This window comes from Chiloscyllium plagiosum, unplaced genomic scaffold (assembly GCF_037043375.1).
Source record: "Chiloscyllium plagiosum isolate Xiang-an unplaced genomic scaffold, Cpla_swu_hap1 HiC_scaffold_1, whole genome shotgun sequence".
Classification (NCBI taxonomy): Eukaryota; Metazoa; Chordata; class Chondrichthyes; order Orectolobiformes; family Hemiscylliidae; genus Chiloscyllium; species Chiloscyllium plagiosum.
The window spans coordinates 97,041,129-97,060,983 of NW_028270139.1; the positions used below are offsets into that span (position 1 = coordinate 97,041,129).

Sequence of the window (19,855 nt, forward strand, 5' to 3'; positions counted from 1 at the left end):
CAGCACATGAGGGCACTAGTAGTATCTCCAGGTGAAATGGGAACATCATTGAGCAAGCCCTGTTGTTCTTCTTGAAAGAAGCTTCACAAGCATTCACGTAAAATTCCTTCAAAAAATACCACGATTGAATGGATAGTCTATCCTGTAGGCTGAAGAATGTCTCCCCGGTCAGGTCTTAGAGTCATAGTCATAGAATCCTACAGTACGGAGACAGGCTCTTTGGCCGAAACCGGTCCATGCTGACTAAAATGTCCATCAACACTAACCCCATTTCCCCGCACTTGGCCCATATGCTTATAATCCTTTCCTATCCATGTGTTTGTCCAAATGTCTTTTAAATGTTGTTAATGTATCTGCATCAACCGATTCCGCTGGCAGCACATTCCATAGGCATACCACTGTCTGTGCAAAAAGGTTGCCGCTCAGGTTCCCTTCTATTTTTTCCCCTCTCACCTTAAACTGATGTCCTCTAGTCCTTGATTACCCAACCATGGGATCAAGGCTGCATTCACCCTATCCATGCCTCTCATGATCTTATACACATCTTTAAGATCCCCCCTCAGCCTCCATGCTCGAAAGAAAAAAATCATAGTTTGTCCAATCTCTCTCCATAACTCAGACCATTAACAAAATCCTTATAAATTTCTTTTGTACTCTTTCCAGTTTAATGACATCCTTCCTATAGCAAGGTGCCCAAAACTAAACACAATAAGTGCGGATCCACCAAAGTCCTCTACAACTGCAACATAACTTCCCAACTTCTATACACAACGCCCTGACTGAAGATGAGTGTGCCAAAGCCTTCTTCACTGCCCTGTCTACCTATGACTTCACTTTCTGAGAACCGTGCACCTGAACCCCAAGGCCCCTCTGTTCCATTACACTCCTTAATTCCCTACCATTCACCATAAAACTCCTACTTTGATCTGATTTTCCAAAATGCAAAACCTCACACTTACCTATATTAAACTCCATTTGCTATTTCTTGGCCCACCTCCCCAGCTGATCAAGGTCCTGCTGCAATTTCTGATAAGTTTTGATACTGTCTATGATACTGCTTATTATCTTAGTGTCATCTGCAAACATACTAATCATGCCTTGTACATTCTCATCCAAATCATTGAGATAGATTACAAATAGCAAAGGGCCCTGCACTGACTCTTATTAATCAACTCTCACTTGGCCAACATTTCAGCAAGGACAAGAAACAGCTTACTACTAATATTTCAAAATGGTGACAACTTGTCGATCAAACTGCATTGTGTCTCAAGTCTAAATACTTTAATGATGAGGCAGAATGCTAGCAGAGAAGGAAAGAGAAGGATGCAATTCTGCACTTTATATCCCGCTATGTTGTAACATCCTGTCACATGTGCCCAAAGATCTTTGTTGAGAGTCAGTCTATTCAGTCACATGAAGACTCAGAGTAGAAATCAATGATGCTAAGTAGAATTGATACTCAAATTGAGGGACAACCAGTGATAACAATGCAACAAAAATTGTATATTCTGTAAATTGTCCTGTCAATGCAAGTATTTTACTGACGTGTCAGCATCCGAAACAGTGACCGTCAGCATCAAACATTGACTACAGCATCTATATTAATGAATATTAATGAACAAACACCAATTATTTTAACTTGGGTGTTAACTACTGAGTTGGTTGGTTGTTCCTCTTCAAACCAATATATGTTTACTAGGTAAAAACAATGACTGCAGATGCTGGAAACCAGATTCTGGATTAGTGGTGCTGGAAGAGCACAGCAGTTCAAGCAGCATCCAAGGAGCAGTAAAATCGACGTTTTGGGCAAAAGCCCTTCATCAGGAACAAAGGCAGAGAGCCTGAAGCGTGGAGAGATAAGCTAGAGGAGGGTGGGGATGGGGAGAAAGTAGCATAGAGTACAATAGCTGAGTGGGGGAGTGGATGGGGTGATAGGTCGGGGGCAGGGGGAGGGTGGAGTGGATAGGTGGAAAAGAAGATAGGCAGGTAGGACAAGTCCGGACAAGTCATGGGGACAGTGCTGAGTTGGAAGTTTGGAACTAGGGTGAGGTGGGGGAAGGGGAAATGAGGAAACTGTTGAAGTCCACATTGATGCCCTGGGGTTGAAATGTTCCAAGGCGGAAGATGAGGCGTTCTTCCTCCAGGCGTCTGGTGGTGAGGGAGCGGCGGTGAAGGAGGCCCAGGACCTCCATGTCCTCGGCAGAGTGGGAGGGGGAGTTGAAATGTTGGGCCACAGGGTGGTGTGGTTGATTGGTGCGGGTGTCTCGGAGATGTTCCCTAAAGCGCTCTGCTAGGAGGCGTCCAGTCTCCCCAATGTAGAGGAGACCGCATTGGGAACAACGGATACAATAAATGATATTAGTGGATGTGCAGGTAAAACTTTGATGGATGTGGAAGGCTCCTTTAGGGCCCTGGATGGAGGTGAGGGAGGAGGTGTGGGCGCAGGTTCCTGCGGTGGTAGGGGAAGGTGCCTGGATGGGAGGGTGGGTTGTAGAGGGGCGTGGACCTGACCAGGTAGTCACGGAGGGAACAGTCTTTGCGGAAGGTGGAAAGGAGTGGGGAGGGAAATATATCCCTGGTGATGGGGTCTTTTTGGAGGTGGCGGAAATGTTGACGGATGATTTGGTTTATGCGAAGGTTGGTAGGGTGGAAGGTGAGCACATAGAACAGTCGATCTTCCGTAATTACACCGGCACCACTCCCCACCTCTTCCGCCGCTATATTGATGACTGCATTGGCGCCACCACGTGCTCCCGCGAGGAGGTTGAGCAATTCATCAACTTCACCAACACATTCCACCCTGACCTTAAATTTACCTGGACCATCTCTGACACCTCCCTCCCCTTCCTGGACCTCTCCATCTCCATCAGTGACGACTGACTTGACACTGACATTTTTTACAAACCCACCGACTCCCACAGCTACCTGGATTACACCTCTTCCCACCCTACCTCTTGCAAAAATGCCATCCTGTATTCCAAATTCCTCTGCCTCTGCGTATCTGCTCCCAGGAGGACCAGTTCCACCACAGAACACACCAGATGGCCTCCTTCTTTAGAGACCGCAATTTCCCTTCCCACGTGGTTAAAGATGCCCTCCAACGCATCTCGTCTACATCCCGCACCTCTGCCGTCAGACCCCACCCCTCCAACCATAACAAGGACAGAACGCCCCTGGTGCTCACCTTCCACCCTACCAACTTTCACATAAACCAAATCATTCACCGACATTTCCACCACCTCCAAAAAGATCCCACCACCAGGGATATATTTCCCTCCCCACCCCTTTCCGCCTTCCGCAAAGACCGTTCCCTCCGTGACTACCTGGTCAGGTCCACGCCCCATCCTCCCATCCTGGCACCTTCCCTTGCCACCGTAGGAACTGCAAAACCTGCGCCCACACCTCCTCCCTCACCTCCATCCAAGACCCTAAAGGAGCCTTCCACATCCATCAAAGTTTTACCTGCACATCCACTAATATCATTTATTGTATCCGTTGCTCCCAATGCGGTCTCCTCTACATTGGGGAGACTGGACGCCTCCTAGCAGAGCGCTTTAGGGAACATCTCCGGGACACCCACACCAATCAACCACACCGCCCTGTGGCCCAACATTTCAACTCCCCCTCCCACTCTGCCGAGGACATGGAGGTCCTGGGCCTCCTTCACCGCCGCTCCCTCACCACCAGACGCCTGGAGGAAGAACGCCTCATCTTCCGCCTTGGAACATTTCAACCCCAGGGCATCAATGTGGACTTCAACAGTTTCCTCATTTCCCCTTCCCCCACCTCACCCTAGTTCCAAACTTCCAGCTCAGCACCATCCCCATGACTTGTCCGGACTTGTCCTACCTGCCTATCTTCTTTTCCACCTATCCACTCCACCCTCCCCCTGCCCCCGACCTATCACCCTAACCACTCCCCCACTCAGCTATTGTACTCTATGCTACTTTCTCCCCATCCCCACCCTCCTCTAGCTTATCTCTCCACGCTTCAGGCTCACTGCCTATCTTCTTTTCCACCTATCCACTCCACTCTCCCCCTGCCCCCGACCTACCATCCCAACCACTCCCCCACTCACCTATTGTACTCTATGCTACTTTCTCCCCATCCCCACCCTCCTCTAGCTTATCTCTCCACGCTTCAGGCTCACTGCCTTTATTCCTGATGAAGGGCTTTTGCCCGAAACGTCGATTTTACTGCTCCTCGGATGCTGCCTGAACTGCTGTGCTCTTCCAGCACCACTAATCACAATATATGTTTCCGTTTGCTCTAGTTTTGTGACACAAATTCTACTTACCTGAAGCAATTTGAGAATAAAACCCATTGTACTGGACTTCATGAAATAATCAAATGTAAAATTAAAGTTGGCCATTTCATTCAATGAATATTAATGTTGGCATGATAACACTCTGCAATTTTAACAACATTTGCATCAATTTAGTAGAAAAGAGTGTGAAAAACAAAGAAAAATAAGAGTGGTGACAGAGGACTGTCACTTCTCTATGTTGAATATTGATCTGCTGATATATCCATCACTGACTCCACAGCTAATGATTTTCTTTGACTGTCCCAATAAATTGAAATTCCTGAGCATGTAATTATAAAGCTCCTACTGCGCTATGCACAAATTTGCAAAATATTTCATACTTGTTAAATAATGAGTGTCTACTTTGATGACATTTAAAAATGTACTTACAGCAATCCCAAATCGAACAATGCGTTCTTTCTCACATTCAAGAATTGCTTCTGGCAACTTGGCCCTGTCGTGAGATTCACCATCAGTTACAACAACCATTACCTTTGTCGCTTTTGGTCTTCCACCATTTTGAGGTGAGAATGCATTTTCCCTGAAATGTGACAAATTGGTTTAACACATTTCAAAGAACAGAACTAATCCACTTCTTAGTTATATACTGCCAAAGTTAATTACCCCAATTTATTCTATAAGTTAACATCACTACAAACTACATATTTCAATCAACATGCAGTTGAGCATTATCTGAGTTAATTTGTCAGGAAATATAACACTAAACATGAATTATATGAAGTACAAGACCTAGTATAGGCTGTACGCATTTACCTGGGGCCAATAATACTGATTTTCAAATCTATGATTAAAAGTTAGTTCAATAGTTAGTTCAGTAGACCTGTAAAGGTCTACAGCCTAGCATGATTCATAGTTGCTTTGTCATTGTTTATTTAAATTATCCATATTTCCATGTTATATGATGTTTCCCAAAAGTTAAGTGCTGTCATTGAGGACCACATTTTGTTGCTTCATTACTTGTCTACTCATATAAACAATTCAAGTCTCTGTCACACTCTATAATACTTCAGATAATATCTTTCATAAATAGTCAATTGATGCTAACTAAACAATATTTGAACATACATACAAAAAGGGAGACTAACTCATTTGTGTTCTGCCATTTTTTTTCTGATATTGAGGTAGCCTAGAATGGATTTTGACAAATCTATCAGAAGAGACAGAAATTACAATAATTGCTCTCTATTTAAAACACTTCCTCAAAGCAAAGGTCTGTATAATGACCTTAACAAGACATTAAACTGCTTAATATTACAGCAGTAAACTACTTGAGAGAATTTCCATTGGAGATCAGTTAGAATTCTAGATCCACAATCATCATCATCTGGAAGGAGAAAGGCAGTGGATGCATGATAGCTCTACCAACAGCAGCAGAAGCTTCCCCTCCAAGTCACACTGCAACCTGACTTGAAAATATACCATGTTTCCTTCACTGTCGTTGAGTCAAAATCCTGGAACTATCTTCCTAACTGATTGTGGGTGGAGCCCTATGAATTGCAGTAGTTCAGGAATGCTATTTATTACCACCTTTTCCAGGGTAGACCTTAGGACTTGAGAGTGGGAGCTTGGATCTTGAAAAAGAGCCAGCGATGGAAATAATTAGCCCCCACCAATCCTTATCCCTCACTTCCAAGTGGGATGACCTGTCTGGGGGAAGTGAGTATGAATTGGTTACTGAAGAGCATCAGCTGGGCAAGTGTTTGAGAATTGGATAGGCCTTGCTCAATCCTTTTCAATTGCAGTTTGGTGGTTGGCAGCAGGAGGGTGACAGTAAGGCTACATGGAGAATTATATAGGACTCCATTCACAAACCCACTGGTGGAGGCCTACAAGATAGAACATCATCTTAGAAAAACTAGCCATAGGTAAACTGCATCGTTTAGAGTCATAAAGTAATTTGCATCACAGGAGACCAGACCATCCATGGTAGCCCATTATGAAGAAATCCTGTCAATCCCAGTAGCATGCTTGATTCCCAAACCCATGCATACCCTGCTTGATTCCCAAACCCATGCACCACTTACCTGGGAAGGAGTTCCAGCTCATTACCATTTGCTGCAGCACTTAAACTTCCTGCTGCATATCTTGCCCAATAGGGGAGGTGATGGCCTAACGTTACTATCGTTGCTCTGTTAATCCAGAGACCCAGGTAAAGTTTGGGAACCTGGGTTCATTTCATGCCATGGCAGATGGTGGAATTTGAATCCTATAAAGCTCAAGATTAAGACTCCAATAATGACTATGAATCCATTGTCAATTGTTAGAAAAATTGACATGGGTCGCTAATGTCCTTTAGGGAAAGATTTTGCCATCTTTACCTCGTCCGGTCTACTTGTGACTCCAGACCTACAGCAATGTGGTTGACTCAAAACTGCCCTCTGGGATGGGCAATAAATGCTGGCCTATGTAGTGGTTCCCTCATCCCATGAATGAACAAAACATAACACTGAGAGCCTTGGCCACTGCTAGCCTGTGGGCCTTGGTGAGCCTAAGTTGGCTTTCCTGCACTCCAGAGCTCATTGACTCAGTCCAGTCTGTGCCTTACTTTATCTCTGCAGTGATCACCCATCCTAGTGACTCTGCTAGGACTGAAGAACTAACAATCTGACCAGCAGCTTTTGAAGGGGATTGGGACAACTCATTAGAAACCTCAACTGCAGACAATCAGCCATTTCTTCGAAGTCAATTGAAGTTCTCAGCTGAGCGGGTCTGCCACTGATCTTCTGAATTACTTTGACAATATCTTTCCCTCAAATCAGAAATAGTTGATGGGCCTGGCTTTGAGGCACAGTTTACCTTGCGAAGTTGATTCCTTGAGCTGTGTTTGTTTCTCTTCCTTGCTTTTGTTTGATGTTTTCAGCAAACTGTTCAGCTTCAGCCGTTGTTTTGAAAGCGTTCAGCTTGAATTCAAATCTCGCATCTTCACCATATTGTACAATAGATACCTATATGGAACGATCAGTTTAATTACCTTTCATGGACAAAATGACAGGAGGACATTTTTTGACTCAATGCAAGTAAAAATGCGAAGCAGGCCTGGCAGGTCTATGGTGAGAGAAGCAGAGTTCATATTCCAGTTTGATCATGTTTGATCAGATCTGGAAAAAGTTGGAGACCAGTCTTTCAAAGAGAAATGGGAGCAAAGTACGAAAGGGAAGATTCTGGGATCAGTTATTAGGCAGGGTAAAGTACTAAAAGGAATGAAGGTGGTTGAATTGAAGCTGTCTTTTCATTTCTCCTCTTATATTGGAACTATATTGTGCTAGATACAGGACTGATTGGCAACTGGGTTTCATTTAAAACCTCATCTATTTTGTCCAGTGTGAAGTAAAGCTCCTTGCCATGCACAAAAGCCTGAAGTGCTATTTCACATAAGAGTTGGTCTCATTTCAGCCTTCCTTAATTCTTTAGTTACTTAAAGGTATGCAGATGTAATTACTTCCAAATCATCGTACACTGTTCTTAGTTTATGACAGATACTGACATGCACAATGTACATAATAGAAACTATAATCCATATCCTTAGTAATGCCATATTTTAGAAAGCCAGATATATACCAAAACTGAAAAAATGAAGTTACCTGTGTTTTTTTAGGGCCAATATCTAAACTTCCTGTTAATTTTTTCAGGAAATCTTGGACTGGTCCCCAAGGCCAGATACTGTTGGATCCATCCAGTACTATCACAAGATCCATGTAGGACCCACAACCTATAAATAGAATAAATGCAATGTTAATTGCACCATGGACTTATACATAATGACCTGAGATTAAGCCATGCCTGTTGACTTTAATTCAGGCAGCACGGGAAATTAAATTGCAGCGTTGAAATAGGAAATTTACAAATGGATATGGATAAGTTAGTGTAAATGGGTCAAAATTTGGCAGATGAAGTTTAATGTGGATCAGTATGAGTTTATCCATTATGGTTGGAAGAATAAATAAGACAACAAATTATCGAAATGGAGAGAAACTTCAAAATGTTTCAGTGCAGAGGAATATGGTTGTCCTCCTGCATAAGTTGCAGAAAGATGGAATGCAGGATAGCAAGTAATAAGGAGAGCAAATGGAGTTTTTGCATTTATTGCTAAAGGAATAAAAGGAGGAAAGCATTGTTGTACACGTGCAAGGCAGTAGTGTGACCAGATCTGGAGTACTACACACAGTGTTAGTCTCCACACTACAGGAAAGATGTAATTGTATTGCAGGTAGTTCAGAGAAAGTTCACAAGATTAATTCTAGACATGGCAGGCTTGTCTTATGAGGAAAAATTGAGCAATTTAGGCCTATACTTGCAAGAGTTTAGTAGAATGAGAAGAGATATAATTGAGGTATAAAAGATATGGAAGGGAATTGACAAAATAGATGTAGAGTGCATGTTTCCCTTTGTGGGGCAATCTAGAATGAGTGGTCATAGTTTTAAGAAAAGGGGTGGCAAATTTAAAACAGAGATGAGGAAGAATGACTGCTCTCAAAGGGTTGTGAATCTGTATAGTTGACTATCGCAGAGAGTGGTGGATACTGGGACACTAAATACATTTAGGAAGGAAATAAACAGATTTTTAATTAATAATTGCTTAAAGGGTTATGGAGAATGGACAGGAAAGTGGAATTGAGGCTAAGCTGTGATTAGCCAAGATTATATCAAATGACAAAGCATGTTCAAGGGACTGAATTACCTACTCCTGTTCTTAGTTTTTACATTTTTATGCCAACTTCATGCAGTCAACTCAATTTAATGATTTCATAATCCAGTTGTGCTAACCAAGCAATTGATTGGCTGGAGATATAAGTATGAGTTCAAAGATGCCAATGATTAATATCATTCTAAGCAAGGCTGCACAGCTTAAAGGGAAGATGTGTTATGGTTGGGCCACAGTCTGTTCAAGAAGTGTATCCAACCTAGGAAACAATGAATAATGACAAATTACAGTACACTCCAAGGCTTTTGGACAATGCAGTGAAGGTCTTGGTGGGAAGGAAGTAGAAAGAATAGTGATGTCTTGGAACTAAAAGGGATCAGGAGGCTTTCATGACCCTTGCTTGTATGGAAATTGAAATAGGTAGCCATGGAGATCAATGCCAAGTATCAAGCCTTAAGCACCTGCATGTAGTGCCTCAAGTACTCCAATTATTTCTCTAGATTGGCAAAGATTAATGTCCATACCTTCAAATGCAATATTTTCACAACTGCACTCCTGGTTCCAGAAATTGTGCAATTCACTGAACATCCATCCTTTACCTACTCACAATCTCTAACCATCAGGATTTGTACCTGACATGCAGTTGCCCAACAAAAACCTTACACAGTTGGTATTTCAGCAAATCTCAATACATACATTTCACAGCTTGAACCAATGCCAAATACTCATTCAGAAGAGCTATATTAATCTATCAGATTGAACCACACTCATTAACACACTTCCTTTTCTCTCTTGCATGATAACTTTGGTTCACAATTGGATGCAGCAGGCCAACCCACAAGGAGCTAGTGTTTAAACTCTCAAAACGAGACTGTGCTTACCATTATTGAGATGCCCGTTGTGGGTGACATAGCCAGAAGCAGGGCTGAAACCAGGAAGGAGAATGGTGTTTTCATCACAAATTCTATTCACATTCTACTTTCTTCCTAATCCAGAGCTTCTTTGGTTTACAAGCTGAAGCAGGACACAAAACGTAACTCTTCCTGCACCAACACTATACCTTTCTGCCTTTCTCTTTTCAGATACACAAGAACAACAAACTATCCATACAGCAATAGAACAACAAGGATACAGCAGTGATGAATATCCTCATCTTCAGCTTATATTCAACCATTCAGATACTGACACTGTTTACAATCTAAAGAATATCATAAAGTTGGAATGAATGTATGTGAGCTTTTTTGGGTGAAGTTACAAAGGACATAAATAAGGCTATGCTATTGATGTGATATACATGGACCTCCAAAAGGATCTGATAAAGTACTGCACAACAGATCTGTCAGCAAAAATTATAAACGGGATGGGAATAAGATGAATAAAAAAATTAGCTGATGGTCAGGAAAGACAGTGGTGGTTCATGGTTTTAAAACAAAAACAGAAAGAGCAGGAGAAACTCAACAGATTTGGTCGCATTTGCAAAAGGTTTGGTAGCATTTATAAGAGGAGACAAGTTAACAACTCAAGTCCAATGACAATGTGTGGTGGCCAGGAGAAATTATGTTAGTAAATTTCTTCAGGATCAGTGGGTGGATGCATGCTTTAGATCTTGTTCATAGAGTCGTAGAGTCATAGAGCTGAATAGCATGGAAACACCCTTCGGTCTAACTCGTCCATGCCAACCAGATATCCTCAATTAAAATAGTTCCATTGCCAGCATTTGGCCCATATCCCTCTAAACCCTTCCTGTTCACGTACCCATCCAGATGCCTTTTAAATGTTGTAATTGTACAAACCTCTATCAACCTCTATCACTTCCTCTGGCAACTCATTCCATACACGCACCAAGACCTTAGTTATTCCTCATATCCATGCCCTCATGATTTTATAAGGTCACCCCTCAGTCTCCGATGCTCTAGGAAAAATAGCCCCAGCCTGTTCAGCCTCTCCCTATAACTCAAACCCTCCAACCCTGACAACATCCTTGTAAGTCTTTTCTGAACCTTTTGAAGTTTCATAATATCCTTCCCATAGCCAGGACATCAGATTGAATGCAGCATTCTAAAACTAGCTTAACCAATGTCCTGTACAGCCTCAACATGACTTCCCAACTCCTATACTCAATGTTGACCTAAACATTGGCAGGAGAAAGTGAGGACTGTGGATGTGGAGATCAGAGTTGAGAGTGTGGTGCTTGTCAAAAAGCTAATCCCTTTTTTCTAAAAGCTGTTCCTTGGCTCAAGGTCCTTGATCTTTTTCAGAGAGTAATAAACTGAGCTGGACTCCGATCAGTCTGGTTTGGCATAGAGTTGAAAAGGATTTTGAGAGGCTTTTTGTTTATATGTAAACAGATGAGACTTCAGGTCAAAGTGGTCATGTTTTAGAAGTGACCTGTATAAAGAGAGGGGAGTGGTCAGCTCTTTAGCTGAGCTGAGCTGTTTTTCAGTTGAGTCCTGAACTGGGAAGTTCAGACAGGGAGCTGTGTGAAAACTCTCTCTCTCTTTTTTGCCCTTCAACTTCAACCTATAAGTATGTCTTCCATTTGTACTGGGTTTTAAAGAGAGTTTGTTTATTGGGACTGTTATGTGTATTTGTGTGGCTAAGGAGAATTGAAGATAATGAGCTGAGCTTGTAATATGCCTCATTTACACTTGCATTACGTTAAAAATAACAGACATTCATATGAAATGACCCCTTTACTGCAAACATTAAGAGTATGTTCTCTGCATGTCTCATCCATGTTTTAATAAAGGGTATCTGAACCTGATACAATAACATTGCTTTGTCCCCTCAGATTCTGCCAGATCTGCTGAGTTTCTCCAGCAATTTTTGTTTATGTCCTCAACTTGCACCTTGGTGAGCATATTGATTTCTCCATGGCTACACTTTGTCAATAATAGTTGACTTGTCATAGGAATATTAGAATTAGGAGTAGGAGCAGGCAATTCAGCCCTTCAAGCCTGCTCCACCATTTAACATGATCAAAGCTGATCTTATCCTGGTCTCAACTCCACTTTCCTACTGCTCCTCAAAGACCTTTTAGAGACAAAAAAAACTGCAGATGCTGGAATCCAAGATAGTAATGCAGGAGGCTGGAAGATTTTAGCAAGCCAGGCAGCGTAAGGAGGTGGAGAAGTCAATGTTTCGGGCATAACTCTTCTTCAGATCTGCGTTACACCCAAAATGCCGTCTTCTTCACCTCCTGATGCTATCTGGCGTCTTGTGTTCCTCCAGCCTCCTGCTGGTCTACCCCATAGCCCTTTGTTACACTGTTCATCAGACACATATCTGTTTCTTTCTTGAATCTGTTGATTGATTCAGCCTTCACTGCACTCTGGGGCAGTGAGTTTCACAGATTCACAACCCTCTGAGAGAAGCAGTTTCTCCTTATCTCAGTATTGAACCTACCTTCTCTCACTCTGTATCTATGACCTCATATTCAAGACTTCCACACAGAAGGAAACATCTGTTCACCATCCACCTTATCAATCCACTTTAGCATTTTATATACCTCAGTCAGATCCTCCCCATTCCCCTGAACTCCAGCCAGTATAAGACCAAGACCAAGCTATTCAAATGCTCCTCATCTGACAGCACTTTCTTCCTGGAATCAATCTGGTGAGCCTTCTCTGAATTGGCTCCAGTACCACCACATGCTTCCTCAAGTAAGGAGATCAAAACAATAATCCAGATGTAATCTCACCATGCCTTATGTAATTTTAACAACATTTCTTTATGAATTAATTGTCAATAAATTAGCACTCTGTTCTTCTGTAGTACTAGTTGATGAGATTATTTGAAATTTGGCATCTTTCCCCATGGTGTACAACTTATACCTCACATTGCATTATGGTTATTGAAAACACCACATTAGGATCTTATAGTGATTTTAACCACTTAGTGGACTGAAATCAGCTATGGTAATGCAAATCTAAGGGGATATGTGCTTACGCACTCTGGGAACTCATTGTGTCAAATTGTTTATTAGAGGTACTCAACCATGGAATATGCTCAGGTAGACAAGATAGTGAAGAAGACATTTGATATGCTCACCTTTATTGGTCAGTCTGTGGAGTATAGGAGTTGGGATGTCATGCTATGACTGGATAGAACATGGGAGAGGTCACTTTTGGAATATTGTATTCAATCCTGGTCTCCCTGCTATAAGAAGGATGTTGTGAAACTTGAAACGGTTCAGAAAAGATTTACATCGATGTTTCCAGGGTTGGAGGTCTGAGCTATAAGGAGACACTGAATAGGCTGGGGCTATTTTGCCTGGAGTGTCGGAGGCTGAGGGGTGACTTATAGAGGTTTATAAAATCATGAGGGGCGTGAATAGGTAAATAGACAAGGTCTTTGCCCTAAGGTTGAGGGAACATAGAAGGCATAGGTTTAAGGTGAGAAAGGAAAGATTTAAAAGGGATCTCAGGGGAAGTTTTTCACACAGAGGATGGTGCATGCATGGAATGAGCTGCTAGAGGAAGTGATGGAAGTGGTACAATTCCAATATTTTAAAGGCATCTGGATGGTATATGATTGCCAATGGTTTGGAAGGATATGAGCCAAATGCTGGCAAATGGGACTTGATTAATTTAGGATATCTGGTCTGCATGGATGAGTTGCACCGAAGGATCTGTTGCCTTGCTGTACAACTCTATGACTCTATGACTCTAAGTAAGAGTTGAAAAGTTCTGTGATAATAATGATATTATTTATAGAATGTTTGACATTTTGTAACACTCAACATCTGAAGTTGAAGCTTACGTTGAACAGCTGGTGAAAAGGCTTTTGATATTTTGAAGTTTGAATTTATATCTGCACACAACCCTCTTGGATAATTCATGGTGCCACACTTCTGTGCCCATAACGGAGCGCAAGTCTGAAAGAAAGAAAAAAGAAATTAATTCTGTTGATAAAAATACTGCAATCTTGACCTAGCCAGGGGTAGGCAACACCTGGTACCTCTCAATTTTCATGGAGGTGGACCGACTGCTCAAGACACATTGCAGTGGTTTGAATCTGCTTTTATTCCTCTGTCTGAAGGGCTGTTGGGGATGGATAGAAGTGCCATGCATTGGTACAGAGAATGTGAGGGATTATTAAGAATGCCTGGGTGCAATGGTTGGCATAGACCTGGGAGCTCATGGTGTGTCAAGTGTTTTTATTTATTTCACATGTGGGACATAGCCATCGCTGGCTGGTCAGCATTTACTGCTCAAATCTAGTTACCCTTGAAAAGGTATTGGTGAGCTGTCTTCTTGAACTGGTTGACAGCTGTAGGTTGACACACAATGCCCTTTGGGAGGAAATTCCAGGGTTTAGACCCAGCAACAGTGAAGGAACAGGATGGTGATTGTAGCCCTTGTCCTTGCAGGTATAGTGGTTCATGAGTTTGGAAGGTGCTGTCTAATAATCTTTGACAAATTTCAACAGCAGCTTCTACTGAGCATTGATGGTGGAGGTAACAAGCAAGTTAGATATAGAGTCATAGAGATGTACGGCACAGAAACTGACCCTTCGGTTCAACTCATCCATGCCTACCACATATCCTCAATTAATCCAGTCCCATTTGCCAGCACTTGGCCCATATCCCTCTATACTCTTCCCATTCATGTACCCATCTAAATGCCTTTTAACAGTAGTAATTATAACAGCCTCCACTACTTCCTCTAGCAGCTCATTCCTTACTCGCACCACCTCTGTTGAAAAAGTTGTCCTTAGGTCCCTTTTAACTCTTTCGCCTCTCATCTTAAACCTATGCCCTCTAGTTCTGGACTCCCCCACCCCAGGGAAAAGACCTTGTCTATTTATCCTATCCGTGCCCCTCATAATTTTATAAACCTCTATAGGGTCACCCCTCAGCCTCCGGTACTCCAGGGATAACAGGCCCAGCCTGTTCAGCCTCTCCCTATAGCTGAAACCCTCCAACCCTGGCAACACACTTGTCAGTCTTTTCTGAACTTTTCCAAGTTTCACAACATCCTTCTGTTAGTAGGGAGCCCAGAATTGCACACTTTATTCCAAAACTGGCCTAACCAATGTCCTGTACAGCTGCAACATGACCTCCCAACTGGATTTCCAGAAGGCCTTTGACAAGGAGACTGTGAAGTATGATAAGAGCCGTTCATGTTCGGGGCAATGCACAGCCACAGATTTAGGATTGGCTAACTTCAGAAGGTAGAGAGTAGGGATAAAAGAGACTTTTTTAATATGACCATCGGTGACCAGTACAGACTTCAGAAGGAGTTGAACATGCAAGGTGAGTAGCAAAGAAGTGGCAGATTGGAATACAAAGCAGTAAAGTGTGGGATTATACATTTTTGTGGGAAGAATGGAAGCATGGAATATTTCTAAAAAAGGCTATCTCAAGTGCAAAGGGACTTGGGAGTCTCAGATTAAGATTCTGTTCAGATTAACATGCAGGCAGTTATAAAGGCACGTATGATGTGAAGGGAGGAGTGCATTTGGGTCTGGCAGTAGATGGGGGTGTTGCATTGGTTCTGGCAGCTGCGGGGTCAGGTCCGACAAGGTTGTTGGGGTCCCATCTTGAGGGATTATTGGTGCCAAATCATGTGGTGGAAGTGTAAGGGATTTGTGGGAGTTGTAGTTGGGGGTGATCCAGGTAAATATGGGGTCAGTTGAATAGTTGCTTAGGCATAAGTCTTTCATAGCTTACTTTCTCCTGACTAAATATTCGCTTATTAGAGTCCTCTGAAGTCTCCAATTGAAATGGGAGATTTTCAGGGAGTTAGAGGTGTAGAAATCCAATGTCAAATTCCTTCATAGTGTAGTGTGCTATGATAGGGATTCTGCAGTGTCCCCACACTTACCTCTCATCTACTTAGGGATAACGACAGGCTGTCAGAAAATTTGGACCACTATTTAGTAATTCAATATTTGTATAAATTTACAACAAAAGTAGCTGAACTGAAGCAGATCTATTTACTATGTTTCTCACCTGGTTCTAAAAAGTGATCTTGACAACAGCACTTAACACTATTCACGAGTACTCACAATCTGAGTGAATTGTGCAAAGTTTAAAGTTAAGTATGTTATTAGTATCACATCACAGTATTACTTTTTGCAAAATATCCAGTTTCAAAATTTGCAGTTACCAAAAATCCACCAGTTTTGTCATTTCTGATCAGTGTGGAACCAGCATTCATGTCCTGTTTGTCTTCGGTCACATTTGGAATAGTCATTATATCTGAAACATCAAGCAAAAGATCTAATAAAATATTATATTTTAGCATTCGTCCAATACAAGTAGCATTGCATTCACCAATACTGGAGGGACAGTTCATTTTGAGAGCCAAGAGAAATGAAATCTATTCAATCAATTAAATGGTGTTTGATATCAGAAAGTGCCCAGTGTAACAAACTAAATAACTTCACCAAATATATATTTAACAATTAAACTTTATTGTGCAGTTTTTTTTTAAGCATACCCTAAGGATCAAACTTTCATCTGAGTATGGAGATGTGTTCAGTGTAAAAATGGCCTGGGGGAATTCAATTGCATTCCTGACCCCATGTGATATTTCTCTGGACTTTCTAAGGCTTGAAAATGCCTAATATGCAAAATGTACCTCCATGCCCAGAAAGGAGGAGAAAACTCAGATTTCCTCCTGCACACTATTTTTATCTGGTGATCTGAGGTTTTGAAGGCACCTTTCCAGCAGCAGTCTGGATGGGAGTCCATAGGAGCTGGAAGTTCAATCTCACGAAGAGGGGAATTGGAGATGATACTTCACTGGCGGCAAAATATAGGCCTGTATGAAACATCATGCTGAATAGCAGCCTTGAATTTGTCTCCAGCTCCAATGATTGGGCAGCTGATCTGCAATCATGAAACAGCCATGTTTATATGAAAATCAAACAGTTTTCGTGGTTATATTGTCTGGAACTAGCCCGAAATTGTTTAGATTTCCAGAATTCAATTTCATAACTTGTTCTGATGACTTTGAGCTTATAACCTTTGGGTTGCTAGTTCAGTGCCATGAACAAATAGGTTACCACAAATATGGGGTAAAATGAGGGATGCTTGTTCTTTGGAGGGACAGAAGAGGTTTGTGAAAATAGAAAAAATAAAATAATTGCTGTGAGTATGAAGCATGAATCAATCTAATACAAAGTTGAAAAAAATTCAGTCAGTATATGTGGCTTGTGGTATAATTCAGTTCATCAAGAAAGACAAGAGGTAGTGTTCATCTTGACAGGTTTTCAGATAACTCTTGATAAATTCTAGAATCTGAGTGTTTCACACATCAGTACAGATAGCAGCAGCAGAGTGAACAAATTTAACATGATCTGGGAATTTAAAATACACAATGCCAGGAGCCATGTATATAACTATAGAAAGGCAAAATGATATCGGAACAACAAAAGCAAATAGGATGGAAATCACCTGAAACACTGCAAATGGTATAATATTGAGTATGCAGAGTAAAAGCATTCCAAAAATAACAAGATCAGGTTCCAACATTGTGTGACTCAAAACAGAACACTGTTCAGATCAGACATGATGCCAACTGGAAAAGCAACCTGTAAATATTTAACATGGTAAAATGTGGGAGGTGTTTACTATGGCAAATACCAGAAAATGCATGGTAGTTGATGAGTACAAACAGAAATCGGGAAAGCAATAACAAATGAATCAATGAATTCAATCAAATGATAAAATTGTCACATATGGGGATCATTCTGACTTTGTGTGATCATGTTAATTGGGTGAAATTAATTCAGCAACTCTCAGTGCACATTTCTCCCAATACAATATCAAGGAAGAGGTATCATCAATGGCTGAATTGATATGACTGCTTTTATTGTCAGACTAAGTCAATATTATCTCCATGAAGCTGAAAATGTGTTGCTGGAAAAGTGCAGCAGGTCAGGCAGCATCTAGGGAACAGGAGAATCAACGTTTCGGGTATAAGCCCTTCTTCAGGAAGGGCCCATATTTGTGGTAACCTATTTGTTCATGGCACTGAACTAGCAACCCAAAGGTTATAAGCTCAAAGTCATCAGAACAAGTTATGAAATTGAATTCTGGAAATCTAAGCAATTTCGTTTCCTGAAGAAGGGCTTATGCCCGAAACGTCGATTCTCCTGTTCCCTGGATGCTGCCTGACCTGCTGCGCTTTTCCAGCAACACATTTTCAGCTCTGATCTCCAGCATCTGCAGACCTCACTTTCTCCTCATTATTTCCATGAAATCAAACCATAAAGGCTGTAACTGTGAGAACTGAGGAAACATTCTCAAATACTGTCTGTTCCTCAAGCCCCCAGGAGAAGAGCAAGAAATTTATGTGCCATAGAGATATACTTTGTTGTTTCTAGATACTTGGTATCATTTAGATAGAGGAGGTGAGCAGTCTAACATTTACCCGAAACCACAGTTTAACTGCAAGATTAACTGAGAGGTTGGGGAAATGTGAAGCAACAATGATAAAGCTTTTTTGTTTGACAAGTTGTGGGGCCTCCTCATTAGCTTGGGCAAGTCGTAGAGTACTTCCATGAGACAGATGCAAAATAAAAAGAACTTTCAGCCCTGTCAGAATCCAACAAGTGGCCTCCACATTAAAAGAAAAGCAATACTGGAAATCTGAAACAAAGACAGAGAACACTGGAGAAACTCAGCAGATTAGATTAGATCCCCTACAGTACGGAAACAGGCCCTTTGGCCCAACAAGTCCATACCGACCCTCTGAAGAGCAACCCACCCAGACCCACTCCCCCGGACGAATGCACCTTTCACTATGGACAATTTAGCATGATCAATTCACCTAACCTGCACATCTTTGGAAACCCATTCAGACACGCAGAGAATGTGCAAACTCCACACAGACAGTCGCCTAAGGTGCTGTGAAGCAGCAGTGCTAACCACTCTGGCAGCAGAGAAAAAGAGTAATGCTTGGGGTCTAATATGACTGTCCTTCAGAAGGGATAATCAGAACTCTATTTCTCTCTCTACAGATGCTGCTTGACCTGCTGTGTTTCTCTAGCATTTTCTGTTTTTATTTCAGATTTCATTTTCCTGTTTAAAGGTCATAAGTAATTGAAAGAGTTTCAGAGGATGTATGTTTGTGTATAGTTGAAAATATTATGGGACATAATTCTATACAGTATTGGGTGATATTGAGGAAAAAGATTGAAACAGAAAAAGACAGTAGACAATTTTCAAACCAACTCTGCTCTGATGCAGAATGAAAATCAGCTAGGTGTATGCCTACCTACAGCTGTTAGATATGTCACCAATGGATATGACATTTTTCACGTTTATTGTGGCATCATACTTACTTCCCAAGTTGAGTTTTTCGCAAGTTGCACTGTTGCTATTGATAGGACATTTGTATACATCTCCTATGCGATTGTCAGGAGAACCACTCCATGGTGACCCGACCAGCAACCTGTAAATGGGGAACATGTTTGTGAGAATAAATCAAAGATGTCAGGTGATTCAGAAAATAGTGACACAATATTGCTTCACATTCATCTGACTCATCAACAGAAGAATTTAGCATATGTACCCTGTCATGCCTGAATCATTAACTCATGTTGACAAAGAAATCTGCTGTACCGACAGCTCTCTATAGATTGAATCTCACCTCCTGTGGAAATAGTTACCTGTTGGGGAAAAAAATGGGACGTACTGTCACTGATCCATGAGGTAACCCTGCCTGAAAGTGTTTCCCAATACTGCCAATGAATTAGACTTCTTCAGATTCCCCATCTCATTAAGTGAGTGGTTCCTGGGGCCACAGGCCCAACAGAGCCATTAGCTAAATCAACACAGATGATGGCCAAAGCTGAGAGATTTATAAAGGGCAGAATCATGTGGTTTCCAAGAAATGCTTTGCAAAAAAGATCGCAATAAGTCTTTTCATTCA

At 41.7% G+C, this 19,855-nt stretch overlaps 1 protein-coding gene across 1 annotated transcript in view; it reads right to left on the reverse strand.

Annotated features, from left to right (window-relative positions):
* LOC122549086 (integrin alpha-2-like) overlaps positions 1 to 19,855 on the reverse strand; it is a 188,959-nt gene that overhangs the window by 98,889 nt on the left and 70,215 nt on the right. Inside the window, exons 3-8 of the mRNA XM_087989312.1 lie at positions 19,266 to 19,375; positions 16,082 to 16,173; positions 13,731 to 13,845; positions 7,909 to 8,036; positions 7,124 to 7,272; positions 4,697 to 4,847 (exon numbers count right to left, since the gene is read on the reverse strand). Of these exons, the coding sequence (XP_087845438.1) occupies positions 4,697 to 4,847; positions 7,124 to 7,272; positions 7,909 to 8,036; positions 13,731 to 13,845; positions 16,082 to 16,173; positions 19,266 to 19,375 (745 nt within the window). The remainder of the gene's footprint in view (positions 1 to 4,696; positions 4,848 to 7,123; positions 7,273 to 7,908; positions 8,037 to 13,730; positions 13,846 to 16,081; positions 16,174 to 19,265; positions 19,376 to 19,855) is intronic.